The sequence below is a fragment of the Hirundo rustica genome, chromosome 11 (assembly GCF_015227805.2).
Source record: "Hirundo rustica isolate bHirRus1 chromosome 11, bHirRus1.pri.v3, whole genome shotgun sequence".
NCBI lineage: Eukaryota > Metazoa > Chordata > Aves > Passeriformes > Hirundinidae > Hirundo > Hirundo rustica.
Window position 1 is genome coordinate 20,331,085 of NC_053460.1, and position 19,505 is coordinate 20,350,589.

The 19,505-nt window shown below is 41.0% G+C and overlaps 1 protein-coding gene across 2 annotated transcripts in view; it reads right to left on the bottom strand.

Annotated features, from left to right (window-relative positions):
- The window catches only part of PEPD (peptidase D), a 143,398-nt gene that overhangs the window by 85,598 nt on the left and 38,295 nt on the right, over positions 1–19,505 (bottom strand). For both annotated transcript variants that reach the window (XM_040075573.1, XM_040075574.1), the window contains 2 exons: positions 15,137–15,212; positions 13,717–13,763 (listed from right to left, as the gene is read on the bottom strand). In XM_040075573.1, the coding sequence (XP_039931507.1) occupies positions 13,717–13,763; positions 15,137–15,212 (123 nt within the window). The remainder of the gene's footprint in view (positions 1–13,716; positions 13,764–15,136; positions 15,213–19,505) is intronic.

The window sequence follows — 19,505 nt, forward strand, 5'->3', positions numbered from 1 at the left end:
CTCAGCACACACTCTTGGAATTAGGGAAGGCAAGTAAGCAGACAGTAGCAACTAATTGTATGGCCCTCTCCTTTTCCTTAAGAGATTTATTTTTTCTCTTCAAAGCTTTATTGATTGATTGCAAAGCTATGTTGTAAATCAAAAGGAAGCCACTACTCATTACCTAGTTAGAATTTTCTGAGCTCTTTACTGTGAAGCTATTTCTCTGCTGTTTGATCCAAAGGCCACTGGCAATGTCTATGAGTGCACTACCTGCCATGGCAGCTGAGACTTATTTTTTTCCAGATCCATTTTCAACAGCTTGATGAATTTCCAGTTGCTTCCAGTTCTAAAGAGAAACACCAAGGCATATGCTTCATGGATTTAAAATACTTGTTCAGAGAGAAAGGGAAGGAAAGGGAAAGGAGTAGTTAGAGTGTGTCAGAGAAAAAGACGGTACATGATCTACCAGTGTAGACCAACATGCCCAGCTGTGATTACCTACACTACACCTGAAAAATAAGTAATGACTTTTTCTTGTTCTTTAAGAGAAAGAAAATTTAAAAGCACTGTTACCACTGTAAAAGTTATCTCTCAGCAAGAAAAAAATACTTTTTTCTGCATTCTGCTCACCCCTATCAGCTTCTAACTTTCTTCCTGATGTATGAAAGAATGCAGAGAAAGCTTTATTTTCTGGGGATTTTTTTGATCTCTGAAATAAACCAAGTCTCTTCTTTCCACTACTGCTGGAGGACACTACTCAAACAAAGCACTTCCATTTTCCAGTCCTTCAGCACGCAATAGTGCATTCAGTCCTTCACCCGTGTTCTTTCTAGATAAAAGCAAATACTTTAAGCCATGTTTTCATCACTGGCAGCTTTGAGAAGCCCTGTGCTTCTTGTTTTAGTACAGTGACCACAGCTCCAAACGGCAGGTCTCTGGCAGCAACCCAGCCTTGCCTGCCCAAGCCCTATCAACTACAGGAGGCATCTGAAGGGATATGGCTGTACTTTGGGGTCTGGGGACCAGTGCTGAGAGCGATGCTGGATGCTAGCAGAGGGCTAGTGAGCCCAGGTGGAAACAGAGCGGAAAGATGAATGGCACCTGGTAATGATCTGGCATTTATCTGCAGTGATAATGGTGACATCTGTGATTTGCCAGGATTTGTAGCTAGAAGCCAGGAGCCCTACACCCCATTCAGGTGTTGAGGATTAAGGCAAAGCCAACAGCAAAGATGAACATGGTGCAAAGTGCTGTCTGGCAGGGGGAACCCCACACTTGAGCTGGTCCCACTGGCACCCCACAGTCCCCACTCAGATCCCCTGACCATAGCCAGGTGACCTGGTCCAGCACCAACCTGTAACACAGCCTTTGTCTTGCACAGACCAAGTGAAATCCTTGAGCAGTCTCTTCCTACACATGCTTGATTTTTCCAAGCTGTCTACAGAGCATCAAAGCAGTGGCAAAGGGCATAGCCCTGCCCCTCCTCTGTCACTGGGCAGGAGGGGAAAGTGGAGCAATGTTAAATGTATAGACTGAACCCTGAAGGAATTAATACACGTGGCAAGCAAAAAGTAATTTAGCTAAAAATACCCCACAGGGATGGTGGCCACAGATGCAGGTAGAGCCCGCAGAGCAGCAGTACATTCTGTGTAGATCAAGTGGGGTAACATGCAGGAGGTCACAGAGCTCCACCCAAGACCTGGAAATGTCACCTGGGCTACAGAATAGGATTCATAAAAGGAGAGCAGTGCATGTCCCCATATTTTGAAGAAACTTTTCAGTGCTTGTCACAATAATCTGAAATAACATTCCAAACTGCTGAAAGGTCTCACAGAAACTTTTAAAATTACTTATGCATCTAAGCAAAACTGAACCAAAACCTAATGTAACTTAGAGGAAAAAAACCCAAACTTGTTAAATTTCACTGCAAGTTCTACATAATAACTAAAAGATATCACTTGTGTCTACCCACACACATGAGATCTGCAGCCTCTAGAAAGCAAAAAAAAAATTGGATTTTTACTTGCAAAGTCCTCTCTTCATGTCTCAAAACCAGAAGTTCTTCACTAAATGTTGCCTGAGACTATTTTGAGTACCATCAATATTTTATATTTGGAAAAGTACCAAACAATGTGATAAACACAAATCACTAACTGAGGAAAAAAAAAAGTACAAGTAAAGGTGACTCATCCTGTCCCAGGCTGATATATTTGGGACCCATTTGTTTTCATGTCTCACTGCAGTATTACAGTGAGTGAATGGTGCTTCTAAAACTTCAGACACAAGGCTGCACAACATTCCTCTTAGCATCTCCCAACTGGTGTCACTTTGCAAAAGTCTTTGAACACGTGATGCAAGTTCTCTCCACTTCATCAAAGTTTCATCACAGTTAATGACCAGACTGTATCCAGCACCAAAGAACACACATGAGAAAACAGGCACGGGGCAGGAAATCTGCTGGGCTTGGATCTGTTACTTAGGTAATAGAAAATTGTTATTTTCATTTCTGCTAGGAATAATGGACATGCTTTGATTTGGTAAGTCTTAAACTCCGGAATTAAGGAAGCAGAAATGCACACCCACGTTGCACCTCCTCCAAAGGACGTGGGTTTCCCTGAAGGCAAGATCAGCTCCCAGTCCCCAGCGGCTCTGCAGAGCGCGGCTGAGGATGAGCACGCTGCTCCTGTGCACCGAAACGTGTCCCTGGGCTGCAGCTGAGAATCACATCCAGCCGCGTTCCTAAGCAACCCCACACTCCCTCCACACTCTCCCCCTGCTGCCACCGCCAGACAAGAGGTTTTAATCATCAATTCACTCTGCATCCAACGTGCACCAGCCCCATGAGGAGAGGCTTGGGCACAGCACTGCATTAAGCAGCATCGGGCAGCTCCAGCCCTGATTTTGTCCTCACCGAGGCATGCAGACCGCAACTCTAACGACAACACTCTAACCTTTCAGTTGTTTATAAAGAAAGCTTTAAAAAAAATCCTGGCTCGATCATAAAATAATGCAAATATAAGCTAAAAATTTTTATTCTTGCCAGCAGGAATGAAAACATTCTGTTAGAGGTACTGAGGGTTAATTTTTTTTTTTTTTTTTTTTTAACATTTATAATATTCAGGGCTGGAAAAAAAATCTCAGCAAAGAGTAATTGCTCCCACAGGGACCAATCCATGGGTCACAGTTTTTGCACTTGATGGCAACAGAGCCTTGACTGAGATTTTCTGTAAGACCCAGATTTAAGCTTGCAGCATAATCACAATGTTTGCCTTAGCTCCAGAAGCTGAGCTAAAGCACCACTTCTACAGTGTAATTATTCTACATATGTTCCAAAAACCCATGGGGAAATTTTATTATTCAGAAGAATAAATAGGGTAAAAATAAATGGTTTTTAATTTTAGCCAATTTTTAAACTCCTTATGAATTTTCATTTTTCTTATGCAAGTTTAAGTCCATGGGAGAAAGGATTTGCCTTGAAGAAATAATTAAACTTTCATCTTCAGTTATGCTTCTTAGCAAATACACAGCCACCCACGCAGCACACAACGCATAAGTGCTGTTCGGTGACAGAGTGCCAACATAATCACTAATGCCTCATAATCTTCCTTTCAGTTTCAAATTGAATATTTGAAGTTTGAACTTGTGTTCAACAACCCAGAGCAAGCAGAAATGCAGTAAGGGCTTAGGTTAAAAGGACGTTGGTGTCCCAGCATAGAGCTTAATTTGCCCTCAATATATTTTTGAATACTTGAACTATTCTGAGAGGTAAAGGCAGTAATTTGTCATTTGGGATAGGCAAACCTACTATCTTAAGGATAATAAAAGATTATAGCACTCAATTTATGATGACAGTGTCTGGACCAAATTTAGTCAGGTGCAGAAGTCAGAATTTTTAAGGGAAGGGAAGCTGAGGAAGCAGGTTCAGGAAGACCCAGACACACTTTGCAACCAAGTCCACCGTGACACCTTCTCCAGTTCCTGGGAACATTTCAACATTCCTTTCTTCATGCAGGGACCAAAAAAAATGACCACACAGGTGCTCTGTAGGCAGGTCAAAAAATCTGCATACCCCTCACTGGTGAACACCTTGTACCCTGTTCACAGGGTCCCCTGATCCCTTCACTGGCTCAAGCCACACCCATCTGGACAAATGCTGCTCCTTTTGCCTGGAGCTCAGGCTGCCTTCCAGCACCTGAGCTGGCTGAAGGATAGGGCAGAAAGACCAGTCATCAACAGGGGAAATCAGAGGTTAATGCAGACTGATGGACCAAAATAGGATTAATTTTCAATTGTTGTTCTAAACTCCTTGCCCCACCAGCCCCATACAACCAACAAGCTCACCTCATCCAAACAAATTCTAGACCCCCTCAGAGGTCTCAGGGACACAAGTTGCTGATCTGCAGCAGCAACAGAAACAGCACTGGCCAGGACCTTCCTCAGCTTAACGGGTTCTTGTCATAAGATACCCACTTCTCACAAAGACAGAATTACTGATAAAAAGCAGATGATACCTCCCTCAACATAAACATCTCAGGAATCTCCCCAAATCTTGCAGGATTGGGAAACTAATTCCTGAATGCCATTGCAATTTCCAACCCAAGCAACATATTAGTGATAGACGTCTTCTTCTCTTCCTTCAAACACACAATAAAGAAAAAACAACAACAAAAAAAAACAACTGGAGAGTTGACCCAATATTACATCTCGCATCAAACCTTCCATTAGAGAGCAAATCTAGAAGTTACACAGGCAAAAGGCTATTAATAAATTACATGTAACATCCTAAAGGTCACACAGTCCTAATGCTTAAACTTACAGTTACACAATTTTTGCAAATTATTTGTTAACCAGAGACAGAAGAATGCTTGTCCACCTCTGTCACTCCGTACTGACCAAGAGGACATAGCAGGTTCATTCTGAAATAACAAAAAGCAGAAATCCAGTCCAATACTCCTGAAGGATATGGCACTTTACAAGAGGTTTGTACCAACTGAGAAGCGATAGCAACTGTACCTTACACCAATAGATTAATTTGTGGACCCTTCACATATCTCATTAGCTCTTTTCAACATACAGGTTTCAATAGATGAATTGGGAGACCCAGAGTCAGTTGTCAGCAAAGCTCTTTGTAGCTTTCACTTGCCAAGACTGCCTGAAGGTTCTATTTGATTTTAGCAGAAACATCACGTCTGCTGTCTAATGTCATTCAGATTCCTCTCCAGTCCTAGCATTTTCCACCCCTTTTGCCAGCCTGCCAGAGGAGGTGTCCTGCCAGACCTGTTTGTGGAGAAAGGACGAGTGGCGGGCGAGTGGTGGTCAGTGACCATCCTGGGCAGAGTGACCATGAAACATTAGCATTGTCTGTACTGGGGAGGACACCGGCAGAATTTCCACCTCAGACTTACAGCAGGCAGACTTTGGCCTGTTTAGGACATTGATTGATTAAGTCCCTTGGGAGTCAGTCCTGAAGGACAAAGGAGCCCAGAAGGCTGGACATGCTTTAAAAAGGAACTGTTAAGCATTCAGGAGCAGGCTGTCTCCATGTATAGGAACACAAGTTGCCAGGGAGAAAGACCAGCCCAGTTAAACAGAGAATTTAAGTTGGAGATTAGGGAAAAAAAAAAAACTATCACCACTGGAAGAGGTGTCAGGTAACTTGGGAGGACTACAAGGATGGCACAAAGTCATGTAGGGGAAGATCAGAAGAGTCATAGCCCAACTAGAACTTGATTTAACCGCTACAGTTAAAGACAACAAAAAAATCTATATAAAAACCTTGGCCACAAAAGGAGAGTCAAGAGTGTCTCCATCATTCCTTGAATGCAAGAGGGTAGTGCAGAGACAGGGAATGAGGAAATGGCAGAGGTACTTAATGCCTTCTTTGCCTCAGTCGTCAATATCAGGATGAGCTGTCGTCAGGATACCCAGCTCCCAGAAGTGGAAGTTGGTGATGGGGAGAAGAATGAAGCCCCCATAATCCAGAAGGAGGTGGTTAGTCCAGTTAGACACACACAAGTCTATGGGCCCTGATGGGATCCACTCAGTGGCAAAAGGACTTGCTAAACTACTCTTCATCCTCTGCCAGCAGTCCTGGTTAACTGGAGATGTTCCAGCTGACTAGAAATCAGCAAATGTAGCAGCCGTCTGCAAGAAAGGTTGGAAAGCTGACCTGAGGAACTCCAGGCCTGTCAGCCTGACCTCAGTTCTGGGCAAAGTAATGGAGCCTGAGTGCCATCACACAGCATGTGCAGGACAACCAGGGGACCAAGCCCAGCCAACATGGATTTACAAAAAACAGATCCTGCTTGATCAACCAGATCTTCTTCTATGACAAAGTGACCACCCAGCAGATGAGGGGAAGGCTGTTCATGCGTCTATTTAGACTTCAGTAAGGCATTTGACACTGTCTCTCACAGCATTCTCTGGAGAAACTGACTGCTTGTGGCTTAGACGAGTGGACTCTGATAGGCAAAAAACTGGCTGACAGCCATGCCAGGAGAGTTATGGTGAATGAAACTAAACCCAGCTGGGGCTGGTCGCTAGTGGTGTTCCCCAGGGCTGGTTTGGAGCTGGTCCTGATTAGCATCTTTATTGGTGATCTGGATGTGGGGATTGAGAGCACCATCAGTAAATTTGCAGACGCCCAGTTGGGTGGGAGTGTGGATCTGCTGGAGGACAGAAAGGCTCCACAGTGAGACTTGGACAGACTTGATCAATGGGCCAAGGACAACGGCATGAGGCTCCACAAGGCCAAGCGCCACATCCTGCAGGTCACCAGCTGCCTCAGTGTGAGCCAAAGTGTGCCCAAGGGGGGAAGAAGCCAACAGCACCTGGCCTGTATCAGCAGCAGCGTGGGCAGCAGGACCCGGGCAGTGCCTGCCCCTCTGTGCTGGGCACTGCTGAGGCCACACCGCGAGAGCTGAGCTCAGCTCTGGGCCCCTCATGGAAAACGACATTGAGAGGCTGGAGTGTGTCCAGAGAAGGGCAACAAGGCTCACAAAGGCTCTAGAAAACATGCTCCATAAGGCGTAGCTGAGGGAGCTGGGTTTGCTCAGACTGGAGAAGGTTCAAAGCTCACTCTTTCCAACTCCCTGACAGAAGGGTGCAGGGACCTGCGGCTGATCTCTTCTGCCATGCTTACAGTGAGAGGACAAGAGGAAACAGCCTCAAGCTGAGATGGGGAGACTCAGACTAGGTATCATAAAAATATTTTTCACTGTTTGGGTGGTGGAATAATATGCTCAGGAAGAAGGTGGAATCACCACCCCTGGAGGTGATTAAGAAGAATCTGGATTTGGCACTAGGAAATGGTTCAGTGGTGTAACATTTACAGTGGTGCTGGGTTGATGGCTGGGCTTGATCTTTAAGGCCTCTTTCAACCTTGATTCTATACAGACAACCCTGATCTTGCATTTTTCAATACTGCTGATAATGCACATACTCAGAAAGCTACCACCTGTACACAACAGTACACAATTCTGCACAGTTCATCCCCATGACAGATGATACAACAGAAAACCAAACAAAAATCAAACAAACAAAAGAGCCATCACAATAAACATAAGAAATGATGCTTAATAAGCTGCAAGGTGTCACTTGCAAGCTATGATGATGAGGATGCTCTAAGAACAAACTTGGAAAAGAATTTATGCAGCAGGCATGCCAGCAGCAAGGAACAAAATCTGCTCTTTTCATGCATGTAAAACAGGTTTAATTTTCAGATCAGTGTGCGATATCATAACATTAATCAACAGTCTTGGTATTCTATCCATTTCCTTCAAGCTGAGCTTGAAGGAAATGGATGGAATACCAAGGTCTCTGATCATGATCACGAACAATTCTGATTATCAAAAGATGGCCAACAAATACAAAGTTCTCATCTCTCTGCTTCATCAGTAATTAGCAAAAATTATTGAGGTAAAGCTTACAATGCAGATAAAGCCTCACATACAGTAGAATCTTTACTTTTGGCTTGTCTGAACAAGCATGAACAAAATCCACATCAAATAATAATTTCAGCCTGCTGTCTTTTACAATGAGTTTTCATTTCACATATCTCCAATCTTCACTTGTCATTAGCAATGTTAATTAGTTTACTATCTCAACACCACACTAGATTCAGTAAAAACTGAAATCACTGCTAATTTGAGAAGAAAGCTTGTTCTTCCTTTAATATAGTAATAGTTGCTGCAGTGACTAATAGTAAGTCACTGTGGGAAACATCCACAGAAATTAATAATGTTTGCAATTCTCAATCAGTTACAAAATTAAAATGCTACTACTTTTTAATTTCCACAAAGCTAATAAAAGGATAATTATGAATTATCACATCTACTGTATTACTAACCCTGTGAGGACATTCAGTGACACAGCATTCAAAGCTGGGTTTTCTCTTGCTATGCCATGAGCCAAGTTCTGTATGCACACACATGGTGTACATCCTGCCACAGCTCTCTTTCTGAAGGCAACCATTTTCCAATACAAGCATGGTAACTGTTCTTTGTCACCTCTGTCATGATAGAGGGGCTTATTTTAAATCTCTCACATGGTCCAAGTTCACAGGTTTTTTGTAGAAGGTAAAATCCAATTATGTGGAATTTCAATCACAAGTCACAAGAGTGGTCCATGCAATTAAACAGTACTCCTGCACCAGGACGTGATGGAAAGACAGAACATCTCAGCTTCCCTCAGGACCTCCTGCAAAGGGAAAATGCTGAGAGGTTACTGGGAATATACTGAAACTGCTCTGCTCCCTCGCAGCAGCTAATTGAGTCCATCACCAACCACAACGAACACACTGACCAGCAGTTCAGGTTAAATGGGTCTCTGAGGTTGCAGTGCCCCAAGAAGTGTCTAATTCACACACTTCTCCTCTCAGCTGGGCAGAAGGGGGAGAGCAGGGCAACTGGAAGTGGGCATACGTTTGCCAGGGCTGGGGAAGCTGGGCTTTCTGCAGCGGATTTAAATCTCTTAAAGCAGATGAGGTGCTGAGACAGGAGGTCTCCACGCTCACAGGTAATCCTCTCTCCCATTTCTGCTGAGTTGAGTGTGCACACATTTGCAATTGTGTTTCTGTATGTCACAGAACAGAAACAATCCTCAGGGGTTTTCTAAAGCAATTTGTAAATTTATATTTATTTAAAGACTATTTACAACCTTACTTCAGCTGGATTAGGAAACAAGTGGCGACAGCCTAATTTAAAACATCAAAGAACCAGCTGCATGTAGGGAAAGTGGGCAGGAGGGGCAGGCTGCAGGAAGTGTCTCTGAATCCAGTTGCTCTTCCAGGCAAACACATTATATCTGACTTCCCTGTGGGCACTGAACACATGAGATTCAGCAGCTCACTCAAACGAAGCAATCAGCAGGTACCCAGCATTAGCTGTCAGAGCTGTCAGCACTAAGCTCCCTGCCTCGCCCTGGACACCATGGGTGATTTCATATCTCCGTTTTCAGGAAGTCCTGGATGACCCCGGCCACCCCTAACACGGGCACAGGCACAAAACCACTGGCTCAGCTACTCCTTCCCTGCCAGTCCCAGTGCATCCATGTAGAACAGAAGCTCCTGGGCGGCTGTGTAGTGAGGATTTCTTGCCAAAAACAGAGATTGTGGCTGATCCACTTTTTCCTTCAACCCTTGTGCTAGAACTAGATACACAGACAAATAAATAAATAATACCAGGTACAGGATCATCGTACACCAAACCACCATCCAGACAGCAGGCAGACTCCCATCCTACTACACAGGCCTGCATAAACAAAGCAAAAATTAGTGGATTGCATTGGGGCTTTTAAAAAGCAGGAAAAGGTCACCTTCTGCCTCTCTCTCCATTTCTCGTGTATTTTAAAGTTTTAAAACCAACCTTTTGATAGCAGCACCCTACATTTAAAAACACAACACCTCTAATTGCAGGGCAGTTTGGGAAATAAGGCAGTCAAGCCATTTCCAGGCTGTACAACACACTAACTGTTAAAAGAAAACAAAAGGAAGGAAAAGGAAAAGATATAAAAGATGTATCAGTAACTGGGCAGACTGACATGCTGCTTGAGACTAATGGAGTGCTGGTCTCTTGTTTAATAAAAATACACAAATACCAGAGAGGGCCATGACACAATTCAACACCATTCCCACACCAAAAAGGAACTCTGAAAGATTCACCTGTGTATTTTTGTCAGCTGTAGTGGGCATTCTTATTTACTATCTATGCACACTTAAGTGAATGACTTACAAAGGCTATAATTCAGCTGAAATTCTGTGCAGCCTCATGAAAAAAAACAAGTATTTTTGAAGATCATTTGTTGCAGAAGTCAGTGACTTTTCAGAAAACATTCAAAGAGCAAAATCACCAGGAAATGGTAAGTGGCAAACACTCATTAGCTAAAACCATCAGCATTTCACTAAAAAAGGAAATACCCAAAGGAAGATGAAACTATTTGGGCTATTTTCTCTTTTTTAGTGAAATAACATGTATGTTTTATTTTCAGTTTGTTCCACTGGAGCAGAGGAGAGAGAAAAATGAAAGATGAGAGCCATAATCTTTGAGAGCGCTCTCAGGCTTCCCCAGACAGTGAAATTTAACACTGACAGATACAACAGCAACTCATCTCAGAGCCCAAGCCCTGCTCTGGAATCAGGGACAGCACTGAAAAGAAGAGGGATAAAGAACTTTTATCAGCCTCAGCTGGTAAGAGAGGTGAGGTATAAAAATAGCCTGTAAGCATTGTAAACGAACAAGAAAAAACCTATGTAGCTGCTTTCTTGCCATTTTATTCTCCAAATTATTGCCGTTATAGCAGAGTGGAGTTTAAGTTTTGTATTACTCTGAATCTCTGAGAACATGGGGTGGGAATTATGGTAAGGGCTAAATTTTAATATGCATGTAGCAGCTGTATACAAGCAGCTGTATATAAGTAACACTCTTACAGAATCATGTGTCCACGTTAGGTTAGGATCACCAGCAGGAACCTCAGGCCTGAATAAATGATGTCCTCTTCAAAACAACTTTAGTGTTGGAGAACTTATTCTGACATTTTGGACATCTGGTAACAACAGCACCTTCAGTGCCATTAAGAAGAGGATAAACTCCCACAAAAATGGGCAATGCATACAACAGTTGTGTGTCCAGAACTCAGGATGCAGGAAGTCCACAACATACACTTTCACATCATTCCCCAATCAAACTGACATTTCAAGTAGCCACCCCAATCTTAAAAATGTTCTTTTCAATAAAAAGGAAACAAACGAGCAAATGCAGAGAAGATTCCACATTTCATCTGGTAAACAGTATATAGATGAAATCTAGAAACTGATAAACACTGATCTAGAGAAGTTATCTCCAGGCCTTCAGAGCACTCTGAAACAGGTAACTGTAGGTCCTAATTTAGCCATTACCAGAGAAGATTCCACATTTCATCTGGTAAACAGTATACAGATGAAATCTAGAAACTGATAAACACTGATCTAGAGAAGTTATCTCCAGGCCTTCAGAGCACTCTGAAACAGATAACTGTAGGTCCTAATTAGTGCTTGCAGTGTGTTTATATATATATATATACAAAACATCTTTGTCTATACATGTACACTTAAACAACTTTGCTGAAATCACCAAATTCATTCACACACTTCTCAAGCTGAAGAGATTTTTTTTTTACCATTTTGCTGTATTTTAACAATATATTCACTACAGAACAGTTTCATAATTAAAAGCCTTTAATTAAAGATTAATTAAACATGAGATAAGCACAAATACTAAACAAACTGCTTCAGAGAAAACCCAGAATCTGACCTACCAAAATGACTTTATATGCAATTGCACATGCTGTGAATTACTGTTTGTAGATAATTGCCTTGGCTCTCTCCTTAAAGTCAACTAACCACACATTAAAGTTAAATAATATCAAACCAGAAAAGAAGTCTGGGCTGATTGGAGCTGCAGTTAAATGTATTTATTTTTTATATATAGCTCAGCATTAACATGTTACTGGTTCAAAATCATTTACCAGAGTTTAACCAAATGGACAAAGAAAAGGCAACACTTAGGTCCTACATTCAGTAAGAGAAAAATTAAATTGCTTTTGGGATCTCTGCCGTTATTCTTCCTAGCAGACAGAAGAACAGCAGACAACGTTTAAATTTTTAGGGCCCTTTTTCCCTAAAGGAATGGGGGCAGGGATGAATTCCACCAGTAAAAGAAACTGAAATTCTAATTATATTCTCCAAGGCAGACACGGTAGAGCAGTCTGCCAAGACCTCTTTTATTAGCTAAATACCTTCAAACTCTTTCAAGAAGTGTAATCCATCAAGATGCATGGAAGAATAGAAGGCAATTTTAAATAGGTGCAGTAGCTGCTTATTTTTTTTTTATTTTTTTTTCAATTGAAAGACACAAGTAATCTTTTCAAAAGGTTGATATGGATGGAAGGAGCTAGCCAGGGAAGAATGAAAGTCCTGGAGAAAAAAGGTGACACACCTTGTAGACCTACAGAAGAGTGTTTATATATGTGTTGTTGTATGACATTTAAATCAAACTGCCAGGATCATGACATTTAAAAGCACCTGAGAACAAATTCTGCTCTAGGGAAATTTTTGATTGCTAATGACTTCCAAAGCCAAAATTTCACTATCAGCATGTACGGTATGGCCAGTGAGCAAAACGAACACAAAATTCATAAATAAAGTTAATAAAGTTAAAGACAGAATGTAAACAATATATATATTTTTCCCTGTTACCTGGTGGTGTATGTAAATGCAATTTGAGGCACTGACAAATGATAGGGATGAGCCTATCTGCAGAAATTTAAACTGCTTAAATGTAACATTCATTTCTCCATATTGCATATATTCTAAGTGCTTTATTTGTCTTCTGAGCTACCTTAAAATCCTGATGACAAATACTGTGGTCTCTTTATACTCCCTTCCCTAGGTGCTGCTCTAGCCTGCTTACAAACCTTTGAAAAATTACTGCCAAGAACCAACAGTAACCGACATATGACTGCTATTTTCTATTTCTTCATTATGCAAATACTTTGAAAATTGAAAACACCATGTACAAGCTAAAAATAAATGGACTTGATGATCAAAAGCGCGCTTTATATGATAAATGCTGATGATCTAATGCAAATATTGATTCAAGAGAGGAGTCAGTGTTTTCCTTAGATCCAGACACGTCATTAGTGGATCAGTTAGGACCAGCCAAACCCCTTGTGGATGCCTGTACAGCATGTTCTTTCCAACATAAGAGATATCTGCTGCTCTCTTGTTGATTTCTCAGCAGCTGCACAACACCCAGCACATCTGTGAGCTGAGTACAGGTACTGCTGCCTTGTAATTGCAGACAAAATGGAACTGAACACAGCCTTTCCTAAGACTCTTAAACACCCACTCATGCAAGTCTTCTAAGCAGAACCAGACCAAAGGCAATGTTTAACCATAAACACCATTTTACTGGATGGCTTCAAACAATGCAAGCAGATACTTCATCAGGCTTCTGTAAATTACTGTAACTCCAGGAAGAGAGATATGCTACACTTAACCAAAAAATAATGACCCCTCATCAAATGCATGTTTGAAACAGATGAAGCACCACCTCGAAGTAACAAAGTAATGCTTACAATGGCCTTCAAGCATCAATGAACTCTCAGTCCCAACTGAATCCATGCTACTGCATTGCCCCAGCTATTGCTTTTCCCCCTACTACAGATATTTTTTATTATAATTAGTGTAAGAACTCTTACCTCTCCATCTCGTATTCTTTCATTCCCACTTTTACAGCCTTCATTACCTGTAAGATACATATTAGCATGGGACCATCGCAGTGGGAGGGAATCTCATATTTATGAATTTATGACTTACAACTCTCTCCAGAGAAACCTATATTACAAAAATATCATCTGTACTTCATTTAAATTTACATCAGTAGATGCACTTTAAAACTAAACTGATACCAAACACTTTAAAAATGCCTACAGTCTCCAGCAATAAAGCAAGTTTAACTGCCAAACTACTTTATCCTAATGAAGTGCAGCTCATCAAAATATCAATGTCCAATTATGAAAGCTGTGGCTAACATGGCAGCAAGTCCTATTGCTTTACTTAGGCAAAACAAAGCTATGAACTGGATTATCCTACAATGGGAGAGTCTCTTTTATACTTTGAAACCTGAACCAACAGAAAACTACTAGAGTTAACGGTGGTTTACAAGTCATAAATCTGATCCTTGTTCTCAGATTTGCTAAGAAAGTTTTATTCTTTTGTCTGTTTCTGTATTATAGAAGTTCTAGGCAGCTGCTCTCAGATGTGATGAGATTATTTAAGGATGAAGAAAAACCAAGGAGTATGAATGCAAAATGACTATCCTTTGAGTTTTCAATCTTACAATATTTATTTTAAAACATTCTTACCCTTCATAGTTTGGACATTTGAGAAGCAGGAGCCAAGACAACAGCTGAGCCAGTAACCTCATCAGTCACTCTGACCTAAGCTCCCTCTGGTCATCACCACTCTCAGAACTCACGGGCAGATCTGCATCACTAAATGGAATACAGGACTGACACCCAAGCTGATTTTGCCATCACCACCAGGGAGGAGTGCAGCCCCCCCAGTGTAGTGCCAGGTCCAACCTGAGTAGCCTTGCTGAGAGCCTGCACTTGGCACTGCCACACTGGTATGGCAACAGAACAGCAGGGTCAGCACTGCCCCAGGGACATACCCAGCTCTGAGGAGCGCCCTGAGGAATCCTTTCCTTGTCCTACACCGTACATGGAAAGACTTCCCCAGTCCATCAGGAGCTGGGGACAGTTACCTGCTAGTTTTCAGAGCTGCACATGGGCCTGAATAATCCTGATCTTTTCTTTCTCCATCACTATACAGGTATTTGTGCACACAGAACAGATAGATTGCAAGCAGGTCACCTTCTGCTGAGGAGAGCTCTTACCCAAACCCACACTTCATTCCTCACACATCACAAACGCACCAGTGAGTTCAAGGACAATGCAAGGTATATTACTGGGCTGTAATAGGAGGGATATTATCCTCTTATTTCGATCCAGCCTTTCCATTATTTTATTACTAAGCAATTCTGGGTTGCTGAGGACATTTTCTGAGTACCGCTGCTACACTAAGAGCAAAAATTATTAACAGTAAAGGATCCATTACCTCTTTATGAGCTTCACTGGAGATTTTATTGGTGTAGCGCAGAACTTCCAACTCCATGTCTGTCTTAATGACACGACTAAAAGAGAAAAAGAACAGATAGCATGTTAGACTGCAACTTCACAGCTTAAGAATTCAAAATGAAAAAACCCTGAAAATAATATGCATCAGCTATAATAAGATTAGATCAAGTACACCTCAAGAGCAAACAGCTGTTATAGTATTCACAGCAAAGTATTGTTGGCGTTGATTCAGTGTTAGCAAAACAATCTTACAAAGGGAAGTCACAAGAATTTCAAACATCAGCCTGCCCTACTTAATATTTATAAACAAGGGGTTCAACCACCATATTTTCAAGTCATTCTACAATACATTAGGAACAAAACTAATGCAATTCTGCATTTGTCATAACTTTAACATTGCTTCAAATGGAACATTTCTACAAGCATACTTGATTTCCTTCTAAACACAATTTGAAACTACTTTACATATTTAAATTCCCAGACCTCCAGAATTTCTGTTCAGCACAATCCCAACTCCCACCTATCTGCAATACCTCAAAAGGTAGGCAGGGGGAGTGTGTAAAATTTTTGGTTTATTATTTGTATTTTTATTTTTTTGGGGTTAAAAAACCCAAACCACGAAAATCAGAAACCACAGCAGCAGTAATTACAGTCATGATGTCAATTCTTTCACATGCTTCTGAAAGAAGAAAACATAAAAACCCAAACAAACCACTGCGCTAAAAACCCCATTCCTCCTCTTTGTGATACTGAAATGTTTTATGTGATACTGAATTCACATATGTTTATAAGCCTTGATACTCTCTTCTGACCTCATGTCAAAAATGCACCATTTAGCTCCTCTCTACATGTATTTCTATCATGTATTTCTACTAAAGCAGCTATTGAGTGTGACATGCACAGACAGTAAAGCAGACACAGTTCCATAACCTCTGTTAAATACCACACACTCCTTCCACTGTTACACAAACTGAATTCCTAGTATTTTTCATGCCCATCTCAAAGGCAGCTGTGAAGTACATACTTACTGTTTACAAAGTACAGAACTACATCTATTGAATTGCATGAAAATATTTCAATCATATTTCCGAGCTGCACTCCAGGGTTTGCAGCAGTTACAAAGAACCTTTAACTGTTATACTTTGAAACTGCCACCGAGACCCCTCTTTTCATTGTAACATGCTCCTCCTCACACTGCTGTAGAAAACTGTTTACTGTATTTCTGCTCTGTAGCTCATCTTAATGAGTCCAGAAACAGGTTTCTCAGCCATCAGTGCCTCTGGTGTGAGATTACAGCATTTCTCACAGACAGAGCATCACTACAGCACAGCCACTCCCCTTCAAACACAACTCCTCTGGCAAGAGTAAAGGTACCTTTGTAAAATCCTGATATTGATTAAAATGCTTTTACAAACAGAAACACTGTAGAGGGGAGTGGATTGACTTTCTTAGTCAAATGGAATATGACACAAAAATAATCACTATGCAATTGAGAACGAGAAGTACAAGGTTTTAAAACGCACACCCAGGTGAAAAAATTACACTGGGATGGTAAAATCTGCTGACCATTAGTGAGGAAACAAACTTCCACTCCTGTCTTTCAGTCAAGACATAAAAGAGTAACTCGAATATATTCCAGTTAGAATAAGGTAGCAAAGGCTTATAGATTTTTAATTTTTTTTCTTTAAATCCTGTTCCTTGGAAGACTGCATGTGCTGGTAGGGTATTTTAATACTTGTTTGATGTGCCTTTATATTACTTTCAGTATACAGTACATATCCATGATCTGCAACTGCCCAAAAAATAGGTTGTTTCATAATTCAGTTGTCTAAGCTCTTTGTTGCAATCTGCTAGTAATAGAAGTTAGTAACTGCTCCACAGCAAAGTGCAAACGCTGTTAGAAACCATTTCCCTTGACTTGGGCATAAGGCTTCAGGATCAAGGTATTTGTATTAGATCACAACTTCTCAGGTATCTGTTTGAATACAGAAATTCATGCTCAGCCTCACACTGACTATGCAATGCAACCCTTCATTTACAGAAGGTCAGGCACTGAATACTTTACAGAAAACATTTAGTCATTCTGAGACCAACAAAAAACACTACCCAACCACCAGAAGGAAGGAGAGGGAGGATGTACAGTTGTGCAGGGAACAGGATCAACTTCACCCCACACAGACACTGGGCTCCTGTGTTACAGTGGTACTGCTGATGGAGGTCCCACACTGTGTCTGGGTGGTAGAAAAGCCTGGATTTCACCATCTTCTCACTGTTTTGGGGCGTAAAAAGCAGCACCCTCCCCAGCCAGGTTTACAGCAGTGGTTGGCACTTCAGGGTAATCTTGCACGTGACGTGTGTCACAGTTCCCATGATGTTTTCTTCCACCTCCAAAATAAGGATAGGAAGAAAATCCCACCTTTTTTCATGAATGTGAACTTCAGCATTCTATTGAAAACAGCTCTTGGACCAGTTACAGCCTCTGCATAAATGCATTAATATTTTAATGGGAACAGATAATTTCCAGGCTCCAGGTAATGCAATTGCCACAATGTACAAATTCCACACGTAAGGCACTCCTCAGGTTAGCAGGGAGGGGACACTCAATGCAATCTAATTGAAATAGAAGCATAAGTATCTATCTGTCAGGACTGACCTAAAATTTTCACCTTTTTTTTTTCTTTTTTCCCCTTCATTCCACCAGTGTAAAAACATTTCTTCTTCCTCATTCTCCTTTTACACATTTTCTGCTTTTATTTTCACTTAGCCAGAAGAGCAGCTGGTCTTTTCACACACGTCAGTCATCCAACAGGACAGAGCAACTTTAATATAAACAAGTATCATTTCAATCCTGAAAGTGCATTTGGGCATTTTAAATGTCTGGATACAAATTACATGCATGACCTAATCACGTGGTCAAGAGCATATAGAATTTGAGGCAGTTATGAGGCTGAAAACTCACATAACTCCATTGTATTTTCCTAAATCAGTGCTCTCCTCCAAGATACATAAACTGGTTCTCTATGTGCATTCTGCAGCTCTGATAGGGCTGCCATAAGTATTTGTTTCCAGTTATCAGATCAGTTTTATCAGCTGGCTGGTTTTCCTCCTTTTCAGTACATGTGTGCCACCTTAATGTCTCCTTTCTGTCACATACATGGAAAACACCTGGGAATGTCCACTCCTCCTTTCCCTCTGGGAATATTAGATTTACGGACTACCTAATATGTAAGGATGATGCCCATCCTCACATATTAGGCAGACTTCACAGGCCTGCCTTATTTTTACCCTTTCTCACCTCTGCTGTTACCTTTCCACATTTTATTTATACAAAGTTCTCTACCACAGCTTATACATTTATGCTCTTCTGCAATGCATAAAAACTTGCTAACTGAATTAGCATCAAAGTCAGCAAACACAGCAAGGCATCACAGTACAGTTCTGAAAGACAGGTGCATGAACACCAAAGACAGCAGCTCAAGAAAATGTTAAGAGGTTTACAGCATAAATAGAAAAACCTCTGAAAACACAAAAAGCAAATGCACAGTTTTAAGACATTAATAAACAGATCAGTTTTCACAAAGAAATAGTATAGCTTTCCATCAAAATAATGCAAAATACAGAACATATGAAATCTTCCACAGAAAACTATCAAACCCCATTTTCATGGAGATTACAGGAAAATACAGTATATACAGGCACAAAGAGACATGCACATTACTAAATGTTTACTTCTAGCAACAACACAATTATGATAGACACTGGCAAATTACAGGAACAAAAGGCCATTTGGCTAAGTGTTGGTGTCAAAAAACCTCCTTCTGATTACTAAGGAGATAATTTGGACAAGTTTGAATACTTTCTTCTGTTAGACGACAGTTTCTTTTCAAAACACTGAAATCAGTACACAGCATATCCACTCACTATGAAATTTGAAGTGGAAGCCTTTAAATTTAAAATGGAAGTTTTAAAATTTCTTTGGAAATACACCCACTCAATAAAATGGAAAAAAAAAAAAAAATAAATTAAAACACCATCTGCAAACTGCTGAAATCCAGTGTAAAGCTGAATTCTTCTGCTTTAAGTTCCATACCAAGTCAGAAAATTGTGAGATCTTGAAAAAATAAGCAAGAGAGGCAACAGATCCTTAACCACAAACACTTTGCTTCTTGTCAGTATTGAACTGGTTTTTCTGCATTTTTTTAGAAGATTGTATAATACTAGAGTTGCCTTTTGTAGCTCCCAGTTCTCCCTGGCTGGTTCAGAAAGCTCAGCCATTTCATCTCTAGCTGGCAGTTTGACAGCATAGCACAGAGCAAAGTTTTTCTGACAAGTACCATGTAAAACACAGT